We start from the raw sequence: 21,185 nt of genomic DNA, 5'->3' as shown, positions 1-21,185 counted from the left end.
TAACTACTTTCAGTTTCTAAACTTTTTTATTCCGTTCCCCATTCATATCCAATAATTCATTCCCGATTTTAATTCCTTTCTTATAAACCACCATTTCCTTATCCGCATTTCTAAACAAATACCCAAGTATAATCCTCATATCGGCTCCTACTCCTTAATCCTATTCCCATTTTTCTAAAAAGTCCTCCACAACATTCACATTCCAATTACATCCCGATTCCCTCCATAATCCTCATTTTCCCATCCGATCCATTACCATGTGTTATCCTATTCTAAATCCTTTGTTTCTAAACATATCCCAATTCCTCTCCTCCATCTCTTTTTCCCATCCGATCCATTACCATATGTTATCCTATTCTAAACCCTACACTCCTAAACATATCCCAATTCCTCTCCATAGGTATCCTCTCTTTTCCATACGTTCCTTTATCTTTTGATATCCTATTCTTAGCTCTATGTTCTTAATCACATCCCGATTCCTCTCCATAATCCTCTTTTTCCTATCCAGTCCCTTACCATATATTATCCTTATTCCTTATCCTATATTCCTAATTACATCCAGATTCCTCGCCATAATCCCCTTTTTCCCATCCAATCCCTTATCATATATTATCCTATCCCTTACCCTATGTTCCTAACCGCATCCCATTTCCTCTCCATAATCCTCTTTTTCCCACCCAATCTCTTACCATATATTGTCTATCCCTTATCTTTTGTTCCTAATCATAACCCAATTCCTCTCCGTTATCCATATTCATTCCTCTATAGCTATTCCCATATCCAAGTCCTACCACTCCATAAACCTTATTCTCCCATTCGATCCCTTACCATACCTTATCCTACCCTTTATCCAATATTCCTAATCACATCTCAATTCCTCTCCATATGCCTTATTCATTTCTTAAAAGTTACTTCCATATTCAATTCTTTTCATTCCTATTACCCTGCCTTACATTCCTTGAATTTCCGTCCTATAATCCCAATCATATCCTTAATAATCTTCCTACTCCTTAACATTATTATTTGCTCTTCGAATATGGGATATGTACGTCACCAACCAATCAACTCTCAAACAATTTGTTCATACTAATTCCAGTTGCCATTACCATAAAGATCCCAATTCCCCATTCTCAACCGTCAGTACTCAATTCTTATCCAACATAAATTTCTAATTCAATCACTAAACACTCCTGATATCCCTGCTTATAGTATTTCGTAAATCTATAGCTTTATATCCTCCTCTCCTGAAAATATATACACACTATCGCTCTACCACCTTCTATCCACCCATTTCAAAATCACATTACAGTACCTGCACTGAAAGCCCATTTATCAAGACAAGGTTGCAGACAATCCCTTCCGAGTCACATCACACGTATCGAAAACCATAGTTTTCCCAGTTAGACTCATTCCTAGCTCAAATCTCACTAATTTGTACCCTTAGGCTGAGCTTATAGTGAAATAAAGCACAAGAGCCAGTCGAAACCAATTTGAAATATCAGAATATTATATTGATCTAAAGCCGTAAGCCCTGGCAGCTAGTGTTACTCTGTAAGATAATAATTGTATTATTATTTTCCAATTAAAAATAAATAAAGAAATTAAAAATATATTGATCTATTTACCTGTAGATATTTTTACTTGACAAAATACGAAAAGACTTTTCCGACTACCAATATAAAGTCGTCTAGGTACAAAAGTAAAGCCTTTTTCGACTTGCTCACTGCATTGTTGATGGCTACACTATGTTGACAGCCTTAGCCGTACGAAAAGTGAAAAGTTAATTTCATGCTATTTGGCTCCACCATTGTGATAATAGACTGAATTATCCTTAAATTCATCTGCTTAGTAGACTGTGCCTAACAGAAGCCATGACAATCGAGTAAAATCGATGAATCGGTCTGTGTTTGTGCCATTAAAGCAAAAATGAAAATTATACATCTGAAAACGCACAAATTTATTGCCGAATTCTCTGCCAAAATAATGAAATAATACAACAGTACAGTATATATACTACTTATATATATATACAACAAATATATGCGCCCATTTCTAAAAGTCGCCTCAGGTCTTTGCCACCGAACGTTGACTGCAAGCGTGTAATTTATGTATTTAAGGTGTTTTCACACTCAAGTTTATTGAACTGTTCTCACGAGCAACACACACGCACACAAAAGCTGCCGTATTCCTTAAATTCGACGAAATTCTTAAATTACAACAAAAAACCACATAAACAAAAAGCAAAAAATATGAAATTCTATTAAAATGTTATTATGAATACTTAAGTTAATGTTACAGCGATTAATTGGCGCGCTAACGGTGGTAATGACACGGCTTACCTTCACCCAAAGCCGGTCGGTCGGTCGATCGGTTTGTTGGTTGGTCGTCAAGTGGCGCATCAATGATGACTTCGGCCATAATTAACGCAAACACGCAGCGCCGTTACGCCCAAAACGAAATTATGCACACGCAGCGTGGTCGCCGAGCAGCTGCCTTGTAGCGCTTGTGTTTATATACAAATACTTAATTATTATATATATAAATATATGTTTATTTGGCTGGCAGCGATGCAAAGCAGGTGTTGTAATGGCAGCGCGTACACCGGAAGTTGTTTGTAACTTTTGCGCTTACGGAAAACTTTATTAGCTAATTAATTAGGGGCTGTGATAAGCCGATGCGGTCAATGTCAAAGTGAACAGCTAATGTGATAGCAGGCGTACCGCGCCTGGGGTCAGTTGAAGTTGGTAACGAAGATATGTTTATCTGTACATTTCAATAAATTAGTTGTTTCGAAAAATTTAACAGCTATATTTGGTAATCTTTAAAGCAAAGTAAAGACAATTAAAATCTTCAATCGCCAAGCATTCGTCATTTGCTATCGAAATATTAATCAAGCGATTTTTTGTGGTTTTTCAAACATAAATTGAAGGTCGTTTGCCTGCCACTTCCACTTTTGTCGAAGAATGCAAATAAATTAAATGAAAAATGTTCGCAAAGCAAAGAAGTTATACAACGAAATAAAACTTTTCAGAACATAAAATTGAATTAATTTGATTATTTTCACGGCAAAAGTATTGAACAGCGAGGCAAGTGTCTAATTAAGGTATACATACATTATAGAAACTTGATATTCTTCATTTTTTCAACCAAACTTGGCGGCTCAAAGAATAATTTCAAATACATACGCGCATACATAAGCCAAGAACTCAACCAAAGCGGCATAGCTGCCACTTCGATGAGCGTCTGGCTTTTGAAATACACGAAAAACGAGTGTTTCGCTTTCAAATTTTGTGTTTTTTCATATTTTTTTGTACTTTTGTTTTATAAGCGTGCGATTTTTAACGAATTGTATTGCTAATTTTCGCTTTTCAAGTGGCGCGTCTGGTTTGGTCTGGTCTGGTTGGAAAACAACTAACTTTGGGTTAGTTTAAATTACGGATGAGCTATGCGGCCTGCGTTCCACTGCTATACATGTGTACAGATATATATTTTATTGCATAATATATACAGTTTATGTACAAATATATGTGACAAGTGTTGTTTATACCAGTTTCACATACTCGTTGAGTACAGCCTCTCGTAGTTAATATGACAAAAAAAAATGGTTTTCTAAACATAGCTTTATAAAACTTTTTTTTCGATTTCAGCGCAAATTTATGGCTTGTTAACAATACTATAAATATGTATATGCTCATTTTCATAGTTCAATAAATATGTGCGAAGGCTTATACGACAGCTATTGTTCTAGAACCGGTGCTATTATTTTATTAAGCTTAATTTAAAAATTTCGCTGCTTTAAATATAAGCAGCAGCTTATGTGTATGTATACCTGTATGATACATTTATGTATATTATTATGTATAAGCATATATAATATGTTTGTATTAGTTTACTTATGTAACAGCTAGTATTGATATTCTGCGCTCTAGCGGCATTTCAACTAATTCACTGACGCCAATCAAACGCAACTCGTAGCAGATAATCAAGTATGAAACTAGTATTGATATTTAGTGGCTATTTGATATGCGTGTGCTTCTTCTTTTTTCGTTTAGTGCAGCTATAATTTGTGCGAATTTCTATTCGTTTCCGCCCAAAATTTGAATTTATTGGCAAAATCAAATTAATTTGATTACGAATACATGAAAACGGCTATTAATACGAACACGCCACGTATTATTGAGACGAAAAAATTTAGAATATTTTGGAAAAAAGTACTCAGTTAATAAAAGAAAAAATAATAATAGTTTTTATAGAAATTAAAAATTAAATAAAATAAAATAAAATTAAATAAAATCATGAAAAAGAAAATAAAATCAAACATATAAAATAATAAAATAAAATATTTAATCAAATCAAAATACACATACAATACATATGTAAAACAAAAAACATTTTTACAAATGTAAAATCGTAAAATAAAATGTAATAAATAAAATAGGTAACAAAATATTTTCTTTATGAAATCAAATAATAAAATAAAATAATAATGAAAAAAAATTAAAATTTTATAAAAATTTGATAAAAAATAAACCAAATAAAAATAAAAAATGAAATGATATTGAAAACAATAATAGGGAAATTAATTACAGATAAAATATTATTTTTAATAAAATCAAAAAAAAAAAAACAAAATAAAATAAAAAATCAAAAAACATAGTAAAAAATAAAATAAGTACACATTTATTTTCTATAAAATAAATAGAGGCAAAATAAAATAAAGGAAATCAAAATGCACAAAAATAAAAAAAGAGAATCATTAAATAAAATGTAATAAATAAATTAAAAATTATTTTTTTATAAAATAAAACAAAATACTACAAAATAAAATAAAACACAATGAAATAAAAAAAATACACCCAAACTGAAATAATTATAAAATTACTTTCACAAAAATTTATTTATTCGAACTAAAAAAATAACACTCGCAGCACAAAAATGCAATCAATGTTCAGTTTACTAAAGAAATAAGCAATTATCCTTAAATATTACTGCGAACTTAATAGGTAAAAATGTAAAATAATATTAAGCAAAAATAACATTTTCACTGTTGCTTCATAGGAATTAATTTAGTACAATTTAATATGCACATGAATGGCAGCTGCTAAAAATCATGAACATGTTTTTATTGCATAAAACTCTTGAAAATGGCATGTTTGTGTATCGGCATTTGCTCGTTTATTTTCATCGAAAATGTGTTATTTTGAACAATGAAGTGTAATTTCACTTTTATCGTCTGATAATTGAGAGTTCACAATTTACAACGAAACTGATGTGGAACTTGCATAAATGTATGAATACGCGTGGTTCAGGGCATACACGGCGTATACGTAATGCCACAGCATGCTTGTTTTATGCAGGAAAAAGCGTTCAATTAAAAAGTTCGCTTCAAATGATTTTCTGTTACTGTATATATATTTTGCTGAACTAAAATTAATTGAGGTAAAGTGTTTAAAATTTAAAGGTTGAATGCTTATGAGGGTGAATGCGTTTATGACGAGGAACATATGTGTACATATATCAATCTGTATACTATATGTCTACATCTATGGACAAGGTCACACTTGTGTACATAAAATTTGAGTTTCAATACATGAGAGAATTTTTTTTATTATGCTTTCAAAGTTGAACATATATTTTATATTTTTAATGGCCTGTGAAAGTGGCTTACCATAATCATACGCAGCTGCAATGACAGCGTATTAACTGCAATATATGCTCTTTGTAATGCTAAATTGTAATTAAAAGAATATTTTACATTGCCTATGTTCTTTCTTCATCATTTATGCACACGTGTTTTTAATGAGCTTAGCATACAGTTGCTCATATAGCTCATGCTTATAGCAAATCTATATGTAACATTTGTATATATATATACTCCTGCACTCATGTTATGTTTTTGTTCTATCTTCAGTGATGAGAAAGGTTTGAAAATATATAAAAGGCATGCATAGCATATGAAAACGTATGCATATAAAGACATAAGCTGCCTTCTCTTCACTTAATGCCTATTTCGAACGAAATTGCGCGCACAAATACCCATACATTTTCATTAAAGTACTCCAGCTTGTGTGCAATGGCTCAGCAATTTTCCCAATCAGGTCAATTTAGAATGTTTATGCGTATGCAATTTGATGATTTTGACATTTTCGGAGAAGAGCATGAATATGCAATATTTAAAGCCGAAGCTTAGAGCATGTCGGATTTACATAAACACATACACATGTGTATATGTAAATGCATGTATGTGTACGTATAAATGCAATATGCCTTTCGCTTAAACACAAAAATGTAATTTTTAATTTTTTTGCGCAGCAACTCTGCTTCAACATTGAAAAACTATGAGGTGCACAAAATTTATGAAAATGCAGTTAGCTCAATTAAACGCTTAAGAGCTATTCACCAATATTTTTATTAAAAATTTAGAAATATTTATAAAGGTTAGTTGATTTATTGCGCAAATTGGGAGATTTGCCAGACAGTAAGCCGCAATTATGCAAACAGCTAGAACGCTGATGCAATGCGTGCTAACTAAAATAAGCCAAGTTAGTAAAGAATGAAAAAAAGTTAATATGCGCAGATAATGAAAAAGCCGCATTTAAGAAATAATAAAAAACAACAACAAAACTTATGACATTTTTCAACATTACAATCTAGTAAATTTGCATAAACGCTACACGAAATAACTCGATTTTAATTGCTGTCATTCAAAACTATGAAAACCGTGTGCAGGCATACACATAATGGTGCACATGCATTTAAATAGCTGTAAATGTGTATGTCACAGCTGTTTGCCGTAAAATAGATGCGCACGCACATACGCCTTGTCAGGTTGGCTTCAGAGCCAATAGCGTGTGAATCAGAAAAGCAACACCAAAAAATTTTGTGGACTTTAAGTAAATGGTGACCACTTTTAATTAAAAAAAATATTTGAAAATTGCTGACAAATGCTTTTAAATTGACCGAAAAGCGTAGCCAATTTGAGTAGCGGTGGCATTTTAAATGAAAATCTCATGAAAAATTTAAATTTCTTTAGCCGAGGACATTTAATACTTGGCCACGTAAATTTTTTTGTTTTGAAAATAAGATATTTAGATTTATTATGGATGGAAATATGGCTCAAATAAGATCTGTACTGGCTGAAATGAGATTTTTAATTATTCGTGGTTTGAAAATCGGCTAAATATGATAAATGTTGGTTTGAAACTTAGCCAAATTAAAATCAAAAGTTAAAAATTTGTACTTCAGTAGTGATTAACAAATATTCGAATTCTAATCCGACCTCTAACGAGCACGTCAAGCTAATCTCGAACTTATATTGTGAAAAATTTTGTAGTAGCAATTTAAAAAAAATATCCATGGCTCACTTTTCATGTCCAAGGGTGATATTTGCTGTTTTTTACATGAAATATGCAATTTTCTTCATTACATCAAATAAAAATGAGTAACCGATCTTTATGTTTTTGTAGTAACTTTTTATAACACTTATTAAAAAATATTAAAAAACAGGTTGGAAAAACTACATTTTGTCTGCCTAATGAAAACAGCTGATCAATATTTACATTTTGTATGTTATTCTGACATTTTATTCTAATTGCACTAACACTGTGACGTCACAAACAATTACACTCAAAATTGTTCACACCTTTAATTAACATACATATATATGTATATACTTTGGTTACTGATATTGACAAATTAGCAAAATAATTTTGTTTATGCAAAAAATTCCAAAAAGCTTTCAAAACTGGATTTCTGGTACGAAAATTGCTCTAAACCCGTATCCGGACACTAAAACAGATAATACAGGAGTGCTTATTTATGAGAATCAGGTACATGAGCACTCTCCTAAAAAGATTTTTAAATTAAAAAAAAAAATGTAAAGCTTAATTTAATTTCTCTCAAGGCGGTATATATTGCCTTATACATATATTTCAAGAAAGCTCGAAAACAATTTTGATACTCAAAGCTTAAAATTCTAAGAAAAAGGAGTATACTTATTTCATATTTTTCTTTTGTTACTTGCACAAAAATGTTTAGTCCACTTAACCATGAACTGGTAACTAGTTTGTAACTAGTTAATATCACAACAAAGCATTTAAGCGTAGCTAAAAACTCTTTTCATTGTCATAGCAAAATCCAAATTAATAGTTTTTTCGGATCACATGACGTCCATTAAGAAATATGCAGAAAAAATTAATAAAAAAAACTTTGAATAAAAAACAAATAAATTCAGAAAAAAACCAGAAACATTTTTTCATTTCCAGTTTTATAGTTAGTCTCATTTGCCGTAAACTGTGCTTAAAATATGGACGTTCTCATTTTACCAAATTTTACCAGCTCATAAAATTTGCATTTAACGTCTGCACACATACACACGCACACCTTTGATATATGTGTGTATGCAAACACTCTGACTCAAAAGCTTAAAATCGCTCATCTTCACTTTTAGTCTCGGCTTGACGTCATATTTATTTTGAAAAAAAGAACTGCTAACCTGCCAAGCGATTTTTTCACAATCAAATCTTCATTTCAAATAAATAAACCTACATTTACCGTTGGCGCGCGCAGTTCAGTCAAGCGCGTTTCAAGTGACAAGTTGTCAGCTCTAACTTTGTAGTGGGCCACTTAGCAATGCAATAAACACACATACATCTACATATATATACAATTTGAATATATAATACTATATCCGCTTAAGTGTGCTCCATTTAGGCGTCGCTTTGTGTCTGTGTGTGTGTCTGTGTATTACTCATATTCGCCACTAAAGCGCATGTGTGGGCGTCTTCTACGCTTTTGGCTGCAATTGGTACTAAAGATATTCGTCTATAGAAAGATCTAAACAAAGTGGTGACAATAAATTCGAACGCCCATAATTTGGCAAACACGATTTAGCCATTTGCCAACGCAACGACGAGCCGACGCAATGATACGCTGGCAGCAGACACTACAATTGGTAATTATGTGCGAGAGAAAAGCGCCAAAAAGCGGTAAAAAACAGCAGAAATTACTTATTATTATTATAAATTGCAATGCAAGTGATTTGTTCACAATATTGATTGCATAATTTTAACACCACATTTGGTAATTACTCATAAGGCTGCTGCTTTGTTGCGGCTGTCAAGATTTTGTGTGCGTGTGAACGCATACCCATTTATAGTTGAGAAAAAAATAGTGTTATACAAGTGAAGTGTGTTCCAGGCATTATATTTTTTGGAAATATTTGATAAATGGCTTATGTGGCTTATGGTTATGGCCATAAAAGAGTTGTAATGAGAAAGTAAATATGGGAATATGTGGGTGCAGCCATATACATATAAGAATTAAGCAACTATAATGGCAAGAAATATAATATGTAATAAAGTTAGCTGGCAAAAATATTGGTATAGTATATGGAATATATGTATATGTTTTATAGTTAGAAAAGAGTCCAGTTGATACTGCCGTTTTTGATATTGAAAGAAAACAAATTTAATAAATAAAAATTATTTAATGAATTACTTTAATTGTTTAATTAATTACATTAATCACTTAATTAATTACTAATTATTAAATTTATTACTTTAATTAATTAATTAATTAATTTAATTATGTAATTAATGACTTTAATTATTTAATTAATTACTTCAATCATTTTATTAATTACTTTAATTATTCGATTAATTAATTTAATTATTTCGATAAATTAAATTTTTTTTGCAGCACAAATTGTTTAAAAAACGGCGATCATACTTAAAAATATTTTTACCAAAATTTTTTAACTACATTAAATTTTGCTTTTCTCCCACCCAACAGGCCATCGCTTGCATTTTAGTGCAATGCGCTCTCTCTCAAAACTACGATAAGGAAAATCGTCGCCTCATTCTGCAAATTAAAGACCAAAAAACGACCAATCAACAATACTATTCGTCGAATTTCGATACCAGTAAGTACAGCTTGTTTCAAGTTCTCTTATAAATACACCCAAATGCACAAAAAACATACAAACATTTGCACACGTAGCATCGAAAAAAAAAAAAATTTAGTATTTGAATACAAAAATATACAAAATTTGTAATTTCATACATAAACCTAGCAATATTTTCATAATTTTCATAACTACTTTGCTCTATATTTCCGCTGGCTACTATATTAAAATCTGTTATTTTTCATAACTTTTAAAATTTTTATATTTTCATTTTATTTTCTTTCTTTTTTCACGCGCCTTGCGTATTCCTAACTATCCTATCTCTCCTGTAACGATCCTCTTACTCTCACTTTATTCTCTCTATATCTCTCTCTTATCAACTAACCAGCTGGTTAGTCACTACTTTACACTATTGTTTCACTTTCACTCTCTCCTCTTTTTTTCACTACACTCTTGCTATCTTTTTCTCTCACATATGCATTTTAGTTTTTGCCACGTCATACATAGTAGTTGTTTTGTTAGTAGCATTTTATACATACATAGCTATTTATATACACATTTTATATATACAAAGAGTATTATTTAGAAATTTGCGCCGTATGACGAGCTCTTGAAAAGGACTCGTGCGCCGTGTTCGCCTGCGACGTATGGAGTCCTTTCGGCTTTTAGCTGCGCAGTTAGTTTTTATAATTGTTTTTGTAATTGTACAAGTAGCAGCTTGTAGCTAGATTATTTATTAAATATTTTTATAGAAATACCTTAAATCATTTCTTTCGTTTCTTTTGTACAACAAAATTCGCAGCTTTTATTAAATAATTTGTAGACATTTTGTTTATTTGAAAAACAATTAATTTTTTAATTAATTAACAGTAGTGCGCGCTGTAGCCTTAATAAATACCAAACACAAAAGCAACTAAACAACCAATAAAAAAACTAGTTTATCCTAAAAATAAACAAAAAATTGTCTTATGCTATAAATCGTAGTTAAAACCAGAAACAACAACATAAACAATATTAGAAAACGTTCAAAATAAACATACATACTTATATCATATATATACGTTGTTACTTTTGTTGTAGCTTTGTACTAAACACCAAATAAAATCATAAAGAATGCGTAAACGTAGTTAAAACCAAAGCAGACGCACACAAATCTATCAAATATATATATCTACATCTATTTAGTAATATATCGAAATAAACAACAACAACCAAAAATTATATATCGTCAACCAAACTCGTCTCAAATTGTAAATATTTTCGTACCGACACACACAACTCGACTCAAATCAACTCAAACTCAACTCAAATCCACGCCACGCCACTCCACTCCAAAACACCCCACTCTTCTACTATAACTTGTAGCAATATTAATATAATAATTTTGAATTTTCAAGAGGTGAGCACTCATTATTTTTAACAAGTAATTATTTTTGTAAATATTTAAAATTAGAAAATTATAAAATTTTAAAACTTTTGTAAAAACTTAATTAATAAAAATTAAAATTTCTGTGAAAATTAATACTAAATATTAAAAAAAAATAGTTAAAACAGTAATGCAGACCTCGAAAAAGTTAGCTGGAAAGCTTGCTTTATCTTCATAAACGCTGAAAGCGCTTACGAGCTTTCACTTGACTAAAGCTTTGTAAAAAATATATGAACGCTATGTAAAAATAATTCTTAATGATGTGCCTTAGAGTGATTAACTTACTTTCCCACGTACGTTTAATGTAAATATTCTGAAATTTATGCCTTCTTAAAAGCTTTCACCATAGAATGAAAGCTTAATGCAAGTTTTACTTAAAAATTTGCATAAACTTCTTTTTTCTCCTGTCCGATACCTTTACATCCATCATCCTTTATCCCGCATCCATATCCATACCTTTCATCCTACTCGCATCATTCACTCGACGTACTCGTGTGGCCCCGAAATGAAATAAAGCTCTGGCTTTGAACTTTAGAGTAAAACATACTATACATATTTTTTTCTGTAAACAGCTGCGCAATAGCGAAAAGGTAGTACAATTTTATATATATTTTTGTATGAAGTTTAGAAATACTGCGTATTAAGCTATGTGTTATATGAGGCAGGGTTTACACTATACGTGTTTTTATGACAAATTGAAATGAACGACATTTTAATTTTTTTTTTGATATTTTTAAATTTTTTTTACATTTTTTCTATTAATTTTATTGCCATTTTTTATTGAATTTCTGTCGTAAAAGTAATGTAATGAAAACTAGCCATTATAGGTATATTAAATATTATGAGGTATTAACCGTGTATAAATGCTAGGCAACAAACAACACTGTTAGCTTTCTTTCTAATGATATTTAAAACGAATTATTTGCTATGAAATGAGGGAAGAAAGCAGTCAACAATTATTGTATATTCTTAAAATATTAAATATTCCTTCAATATCCACATAAAAATTAATAAAAAAAAAATAATATCCATTCCACCACAACCCGTTATCAACTTCCGTACATCAAAAAAATATAACAACAACTACCGCAAAATACAACAAAACACTTGCTTGCTTTTGGACACTACACAGATGCCTATCGTTATGGCTATGATATCGGTAAGACGGGCAATTTCCATCATGAGACCCGCGGTCCTGATGGCGTTACCTACGGTTGTTATGGTTACGTCGATCCATACCATATGTTACGTGCAACACATTATGTTGCCGATACACACGGTTATCGTACCGTTGAACCACAAAAACCAGTCGAGGTCTATCCAGTTTATGGCGAAAAAGGCCATGGCGTAATTTTGCAATGGGATGAGCTTTACTTCCCAATTGGCTGTGGCAAGTTCGAAGGTGGCGCACGGCCAGAATTTCCAGTATTAAATTTGGGTGATGTACGTTGAATAATCAATGAAAAAAAATTAAATGAAAATTTCGTGACCTAAATCACATCCTCCTTCTCCTCCACCTCTACCTAAAATTTTGCAGAAGAAGCCTAGCGGTTTTACGCCAGGTTTCTCCCTTTCTCACGCACCGGGTGTGCAAAGCGGTTCAGCCATTCTCAGCCCTTCACGTTATGCCGATCACGATCGCGAGCGCATACCAGCTCCCTCTGCACATGTTGTCGCCACAGTGCGACCCGGCGACAATGGTCCATATCCAGGTGATAATGGTGGTGGCCAATATACCGGCGGTAACGGTCCATACAGTGGTGGAAATGGTCCACACAATAACGGCAACGGTCAATACAATAATGGCAACGGTCCATACAGTGGTGGAAATGGTCCACATAGTGGTGGAAATGGCCCATACAGTGGTGGAAATGGTCCATACAATAGCGGTAGCAGCGGCGGCGGCGGCAGTGGAAGCAGTGGCGGCGGCAGTGGAAGCGGTGGCAGCGGCAGCGGTGCCTATTATCCTGGCGGTTCATCAGGTGGAAGCGGCAGTGGCGGCTACAACAATGATGGCGGCAGAGGTAGCGGTAACAATGGCGGCAGCGGCGGTCGTGGCAGCGGAGGTAGCGGTAGCGGTGGTGCTTACTCGCCCGGACCGCTCGGTGGAGCAGGTCCGGGTGGCCCAGGGGGGCCGGGTGCATTGGGATATGTAGATTCCGGCTCTCCTGGGGGCCCCTATGTAGCAGGTTAGCTGGCTTAAATAAAAACATAATCATAGGAAATTTTATGCAGCACAGAAAGTTTGAGCTTAGGTGCACTTAGGGTTTACGTTACATTGAAAGTTTTGAGTGCAAAATGTAGGTCCAAAGCGATATGAAGTGAGTAGCTATACGCGTAAGCATGCTGTATGGTTATCATTGTTGTACTGCTTTTTTTAATATTCAAAAAAAGAGCTTTTCTTCAAAAAACTCGAGCATTTAAATCGATTTTGAAAATGTCATGAAATGCACAGTTAAAATGTTTTTAAGAGCTTTCAGGAAAATCTTTTGTTTAAACTTTAAACTAAGAGCTTTTGAGCTTTCGCCACTCGGATATTCCACAATTTCTTCGGAAAAGTCGATTTAAATATCGATTTTGACAATGTCATGAAATGCAGTGTTTAAATGTTTTCAAGAGCTTTCATGAAAAGCTTTTTAGCTTCAGTTCATGCTTTAACCGCAATCTACTTTCGATTTGAACCCGCTCATTAAACCTTTTTTTTTTTTTTTGTTTCAAAGCTTTTTTGTCATCGAAAGCTCATATTTTAAGTTTTGTGCTAAGCTTTTTTTACCACAAAAATAATTTCAGCACTTACATAACTGTAAAGCTAACGTTCGAAATTCAAATATTGGGTGAAAGCTTTGCTAAAATGCAAAGCTCTACGGTGAGCATGAAAGCTACCATATTAACCACGGCAGCATTTCGGCACACGTATTACCGCTCACTTCCTATTGCTTACATCCTTAGGTCTTCCTTGTATTTCAATCTAAGCTTATTAAGCGTTTAGGTTAGCTTTAAGAGCTTTTATGAACCATAATAATTTTTCGTGTTAAATTTTTTTTCTATTACCATACTTTTTCTTCAGCGATATTTTATTTAATGCGAGTCTATTTTTGCATAAACGCACCAACACACCAACACATGCATAGCACAATATACACTCGTATATACATATGTAAAAAAAAAAACAAAAACTACAACATATGTATTTATTTATATTATTTATATTTACATATCTATATGCACTTAAGCTATTATGTCTGTACAAGTACACACACAAAAACATATAAGCGCGCGCACAAACACTCACAAAACGAATAGAAATGAATGCGAAACCTTCAAAATACAGTCAAAGCGTATAACGGATATTATAAGACATTTGTATACAGAAATGGAAAGTGAAATATGCATAATCAAGAAATTCTTCAAACAAAAAAAAAAAAAAAAACAATTCGCGACAGTTTTGACACACACACGACATTTAACGAATGCTTAAAGAGAATCACAAACTGGTAGCCTCTGCAGGTCTGTCTCGTTTGGCTTTCTAGACAAGTACTATGCACACTTGTTAGCACCTACATACACACATACACTTATACCTATTTCTATTTGCACTCGACTTTTTGAATGTCCAACCGACCTCGCATTATACCGACATAAAATGCAGTTCATATGATTTTTTTAAAGAAAGAGCCTCTGCAATATATTTTTAAATGAGTTTTAAAAATATTATTAAAATTAAAAAGAAAAAAAACTTAAATAATTACCAAAAAAATATTTAAAAAATATATAAAAAAATATTTTAAAAATATATTTTTTTCAAAAAGAGTTTCTGTAGAGAATTTTTGGCCACACTATATATACCCGGGTTAGAGCACGAAGCGCGCATGAAAAAAAAATCTTTTGTAAAACCGACAATGACACCTTTTTAATTAATTACCAAAAACAACAACATTATGCACATACAAGTGAATGAGCGCAGTGAGCGTAATCTAAAGATATGCGACAACAGAAAAGTGAATATCAAATCTGCACACCAAAAGGAATGCTGGAAGCCAAAAGCAAAAAAAAAAAAGAAACTGAAAAGATTAAAACAACTTAAAAACAATGACTTACTGATTTCGGTCCACACATCTGCCATACATACTCGCACATTTCCAGCACCAAAACAGCACCAAAAATGCCTTTGAAAAACCATAACCACATTTCAAAAATAGTTTTAAAGCATGTGCAAGTCACACACACACATACATACAAAGGCATGCAATGCTCATAAATACATACATTCACACACATACGCACGCGCATGCACTCGTACAACTCTTACCAGCGACTGCAACAATTGCTTGCTCTCAGCGCCTCCACATCCTTCATACCTTTGCGCACACGAAATTTAATCCTATAGCCTAATCCTACTTAACCTCAAACACCACACACCCCCACACACACATATATTCCCACCAATTGATCCATAAATCCACAAACTCTCATCATTATTATCCAATCACTTATCCCGTTAGCAATGCTCTTAGCTGCTGCGTCGTAACGGTGTACGGGCTTACTGTATCATTGTGTATGTTTGTTGTATTATTATTATTATTATTTCTTCGAAAGCTCGACTTGACGTGTTTTGCGAGTTTACCGTTATTGTGTACACGTACAGTTGTTGTGTTCACTAACCACACTGCCTCTCATACCTATACACATACATACATTGTGACTAAAATCGCTATATATATGTATAAATATATATATATAGTACATGCATACATACCATATATATGTGTAACATTGTATCTGAATGTTTTTGAGCTTTACCGGTAGCTGGCGCTTACAGCTTGTAGTTGTTAACACTAAGTAAGTAGTATGATTAAATTAAATTATAATTGAGTACATTTTAATTATGCCGTAATTGTAGTTGTTTTAGGTATTTCATAGTAACTGTAGTTATGAACCTGCAAAAATTTAATTTTGATTTGATTTTCTCCCAAAATAGTAACTTGTAGCCTTAGTTGTGCGTAGACATATTGTACACACTGTACCTGCAGTTTAGAAAAGTATTTAGCGTAGTTAACTGTATAATGATTACAAATGATTTTGACCATTTTTACGCATTACTAATATATTACTCTTTCTCTCCAACAAACACTCTCTCCCTCTCTCTAGGAAATGGTAATTATGAAGGTTTTGATGGTCGTTATAAAGGTGAGTTTACTTTACGCTCTTCCCAGTAATCGAACATTCAACTAAACCACCTCTCATTTCCTCAACTCACTTACAGGTATTAAACAAGGTCAATATGTCCCGGACAATTCGGGCAAATATGTTCATGTTGAAGGTCCAACTGGTCCACCAGCCGTACCATATGTGCACGTAGAGGGACCACAGGGCGGTTTTGGCGGTGAAGGCGGCGTCGGCGGCAAAGGCAGCGGTGGCGGCGTAGGACCAGGCGGCCCAGGCGGACCAAAGGGACCCGGCGGTCCAAAGGGACCTGGCGGCCCAAAGGGTCCACCCGGCCCACCTGGTCCACCCGGACCACCAGGACCATTCGGCCCAACTGGACCCGGACCTAAGGGACCAAATGGTCCACCCGGACCACCTGGCCCACCTGGACCAACACGTCCCGGCCCACCAGGACCACCTGGCCCACCCGGCCCAACACGTCCCGGCCCAGGCGGACCACCTGGACCACCAGGCCCAACCCGTCCCGGACCACCAGGCCCACCCGGACCAACACGTCCCGGCCCACCAGGACCACCAGGACCACAACCACCATACAAACCAAGTGATCCAAGAGACTCAAATAAGAATACACCCGGCTATTTGCCACCCGTCTCAAAAACTGGTAAAATAACGCAACCCATTAAGTCATCATCATTAGTTGTGGAGGGTGAAATACCCACGACAAGCACACATACCACCACCACAAATACACAAACATCTTTCGTGCCAAATTATGGTAGTAATAATGATTATGCACAAAAGAAGGTCACCACCACCACAACCACAACCACAACCAACACCAATACCAATACTAACACTCAATTTAATAATAATATTAAAACAACACCTCTAACCAATATTCCTCCTTCTTCTCCTCCCTCTCCTCCCAAAACCATCACCACCACAACAACGACCAACACAAACACGAACACGAATACGAATTACCCGAATGTACCGGTTAATCCGCCGACTTCCTATCAACAAACTAATAAATACTTGCCACCCAATCGTGGTCCAATTACGAATACCTTCAATCGACAGGATACATCTATTGAGAAGGAAAAACCGTACAAGACAATTACCACAACAACTACAAACACAAATACTGACAGACAAACCGGACAGAAAATCACTCAAGGAGGCGTAGGTCAAAAGGTAACCACAACAACATACGAACAAACACCCGGTATCTATAATGGACAGAAGGTAACTACACAAAAGGAAACTAATATCTATGGGCAAATACCCGGTTATCCGATTGGACAAAAAGTAGTCGAAAAAGTAACAACCACGACAACGACGAACCAAAATGTACCTAGCTATCCAACAGGACAGCGGGTCGTTGAGAAAGTGACCACCACGACAAATACCAACAGAAATGAAGGCTACAAGCCCAGTCAGCCCACAGGTGGTCAACGTTTCGAACAAAACCGGCAAACAGAAAAGAATGTAGTTACCAACACCATTACTAATTACCAAACGCCACGTCCCTCCTATCCACCGACCGAAATAAATAACGAACGTGTGTGCTCTTGCAATACGGATCGTAATCAACAAACTACAATAGGCACACAACAATCTACAACCTCGTCCTTCGGTAAACCAACGTCGGATAGTAAATTGTATAATCAACAACAATTCACAACACAAACAACAACCGCATCGGGCGGCCAAGCGTTCTTTGGCGGTATAACGAACTCTATGTCATTGTTACAACAACTGCCGGTGTTTCCACAAGCGCCAGGTTATGCCGCCTCCTATGCACCGGACAAGATACCCAAAGGTGCCATTGTAGCATTTATGCCGGTAATCATTTTACCACAATCAGCTTACGAACAATGCGACGATAATGCGTTACATACGGCCGACAGATACCAACAGAATGTCGACAGCTTCCCATTGGGCGTGCAACCAGCACCGATTCCATTTAGCTTTAGTCAGATTACAGGCGGTGCACGTAAAGATCAATGCATGTGCCCTTGCTCTTGCACACAAAACATACCAGACAGACTGCACAAGAAACGTGACACGAACGCTAGTGACGGACTGAATGCAACCGTAGCCGTAGACAATGAGAAAGAGACCGTTGAAGTGAAAGCTGTAGAAGCTTTAGAGACGGGCGAACAAGCGGAGACCAAAGTGACGGAAAATAAGGTACTAGACACGACGCCAGCAAGCACGGAAAATGTAGAAACAACAAAGCCATTGACACCAGCTGTGGTGGATACAGCCGAACCGGTAGCGTTGGTTGGCGAAGCGACTGCAACGACGACAGTAACGACGAACGAAGATGTTAATGTCGCGCCAGAAAGCGAAAAGATCGCAGAGCCGTCCGCAACTGTTGTGGTCGAAGAAAAGAAAGACTAAACAGACGTTATGACGAACGACGTTAATGACGTTATATTACAATTTGTCATCTACATACTCACAAACATCCTGCAAGAAATCCTCTCCAATTTAGGAATGACAAAATAAGTTATCTACGGATACCATATGAAATAACGCCGTCCGTTAGCAAAAGAGAACGTCAACCACAGCAATCGACAGCCACCAACGTCCCGTTATCCTACATCCTCTCCGCACATCCCAACAAACGCTTGTTGCTTGCTCAGTCAAGTCAGCTGGTGTCCCTTAAGCGGACACACTGCTGGCCTTTGCAAGTAATACCGGTACCGTTCCTGCATATGACGTGCCTGGCAGTTGGTCCATTTCCTTATGCGTTCCCCCGTCCAAAGCAACACGCTACGTGCCCGCTCCCGTCCTTATAACACCTCTCCCGTCCAACAGTAACGGTTACTACAACCATTCTGGAATCCTGCTCCTCATTACCAAGCGTAGCAAGCATATCCTGGCATCCCGATCCTGATTCCGTACCGGCTCCATACGTCCAGCTCCCGATTTTGTGTTCATGTCCTTACAATGTTTATTTATAGTAACAACAACAAATATAAAACAATAAGAAAATACATTGTAAGCACTAAAAGATGTAAAAGTCAAGGCAGTAATGTAGAGAAAGAGATTGTAATGAAGAATAAGAAGCAGAAGCAGAAGAAGAAGAAGAAAAGAAAAGACAAAAAATACTCTTAGATATATAATTTATGTATAAAATCGATGTAAATGAGAATGCGCGAACTTCTCCTTCCGTCTTTCTCTCTCTCTCTCCCTCTCTTTCTCTCATTATGAATATGTTATGTATGCACTCATTTATGAGAAAGCTAAAAAATATTTGTTAAATTTGTTCTTTTGTTTGCGAAATTAACGCTTTTTATGTATGTATCACTCACCAACTCTATGTATATATGTATGTGTGAGTGCGTTGAAATAAGCGGAAAGAAATGGTAAAATGCATGAGGCGCCGTTCCTCTAGTTTGTTAATATGCCCTTATTAACTAATCGCATTTTTAGTTTCTTTCAAAGCTCACCACACTCACACATGCATACATACAAACGTATGCTTAAGCATTGAAAGCGCTCGTCGCTTTATCAAAGTAGTACTCAAATGTATTTTCGTTTGTAAGCATTCGCCGTCTAACGGTTGTGCTTAGAAGCAGCAAAAAGTGCATTTGACGCGCTGATTGAAAAGAGAAAAGAATCCTAAAGATGATGATGATGCGAAGTTAATTATTACAATGTGAAATGTTGTTTATTATGCTTTGGCTATATACATATATACATATGTACTATTTGACGTTTTTGTTTCCTTAATTTTATTTCGTTCACTTTTTTATAATTTTTTTATTTTAGTTATTAGTTTTTATTTAATGTTTACTTTAATAATACATGAAAAATTGTAAAAATGTTTGGTTAGATTTGAGAAAATTTGTTTTTTCTTCGATTTAATAAAACAAAATGTATTTAAAAAAAACATAAAAACAAAAACAATTGCTCTTATTTATTTCAATTGGAATTAGGTATAGGACGAGGCTTTATGAACAATTTAAATTCATCGATGGTTAATGTTGGCTTTCAGAGCTCCAATTTCGCTATGGATTTCCGGCTTAATCGAGGTGAATCTCTTCAAAATCTTTTGGTGGCCTTTTCAGGGGTACTTCTATATCTGCAAGAGTGTTCTGAAAACAGTTTTTAGTAAATATGGGTTTACTAAAATATCAAAAATGAAAAAGAAGCTGAGAAGAAAGACTTACTTTTGTATTTAAGATTTGCTTACCCATGTCAGCTACACTGTAGGTAGCATCTTCTTAAGAGAATTGAGAGTGCAGATGGCAATGGTTCTGACCCACAATACAAAATAAAGCAGAGCTTCGTTGACTTTTACTTTAGTAGTTCGGTTTGATTGAAACTTATCCCGTTGTAGGTAACACTGACTTTATTAACACTTCCCACCTCTATGAAAGGACATCGTAGCTGTGAATCATAAAGTCTAATTATGGATTATTGGATGAGCTGGATTAGCTGTAGTTTCATTCTATCAAGTTAGCTGAAAGTTGAAGTTGACTTGGTTAACAAAGTTCGGTTTTAATATAAATACAGTTACCGCCGATTATTTCCACCTTCCAATTTGTATAGCATACTCTCGCAACATATTGTTACAGAGTATAATCTTGTAGTTTTATACACCTAACGGTTGTTTGTATCACCTAAACCTAATCGAGATAGATATGGAGTTACATCGTCTTCGTCTTTATTGGC

The 21,185-nt window shown here is 34.8% G+C and overlaps 1 protein-coding gene across 1 annotated transcript in view; it reads left to right on the top strand.

Moving 5' to 3' along the window:
• The window catches only part of LOC126762196 (mucin-2), a 45,281-nt gene extending 24,967 nt beyond the window's left edge, over positions 1–20,314 (top strand). Inside the window, exons 3-7 of the mRNA XM_050478756.1 lie at positions 9,793–9,922; positions 12,463–12,773; positions 12,868–13,519; positions 16,479–16,517; positions 16,594–20,314. Of these exons, the coding sequence (XP_050334713.1) occupies positions 9,793–9,922; positions 12,463–12,773; positions 12,868–13,519; positions 16,479–16,517; positions 16,594–18,902 (3,441 nt within the window). The 3' untranslated portion in view covers positions 18,903–20,314. The remainder of the gene's footprint in view (positions 1–9,792; positions 9,923–12,462; positions 12,774–12,867; positions 13,520–16,478; positions 16,518–16,593) is intronic.
• The last annotated feature ends 871 nt before the right edge of the window (positions 20,315–21,185 follow it).

Source organism: Bactrocera neohumeralis, chromosome 6 (assembly GCF_024586455.1).
Source record: "Bactrocera neohumeralis isolate Rockhampton chromosome 6, APGP_CSIRO_Bneo_wtdbg2-racon-allhic-juicebox.fasta_v2, whole genome shotgun sequence".
Taxonomy (NCBI): Eukaryota; Metazoa; Arthropoda; class Insecta; order Diptera; family Tephritidae; genus Bactrocera; species Bactrocera neohumeralis.
This window is presented reverse-complemented; position numbering and strand designations above follow the sequence as displayed.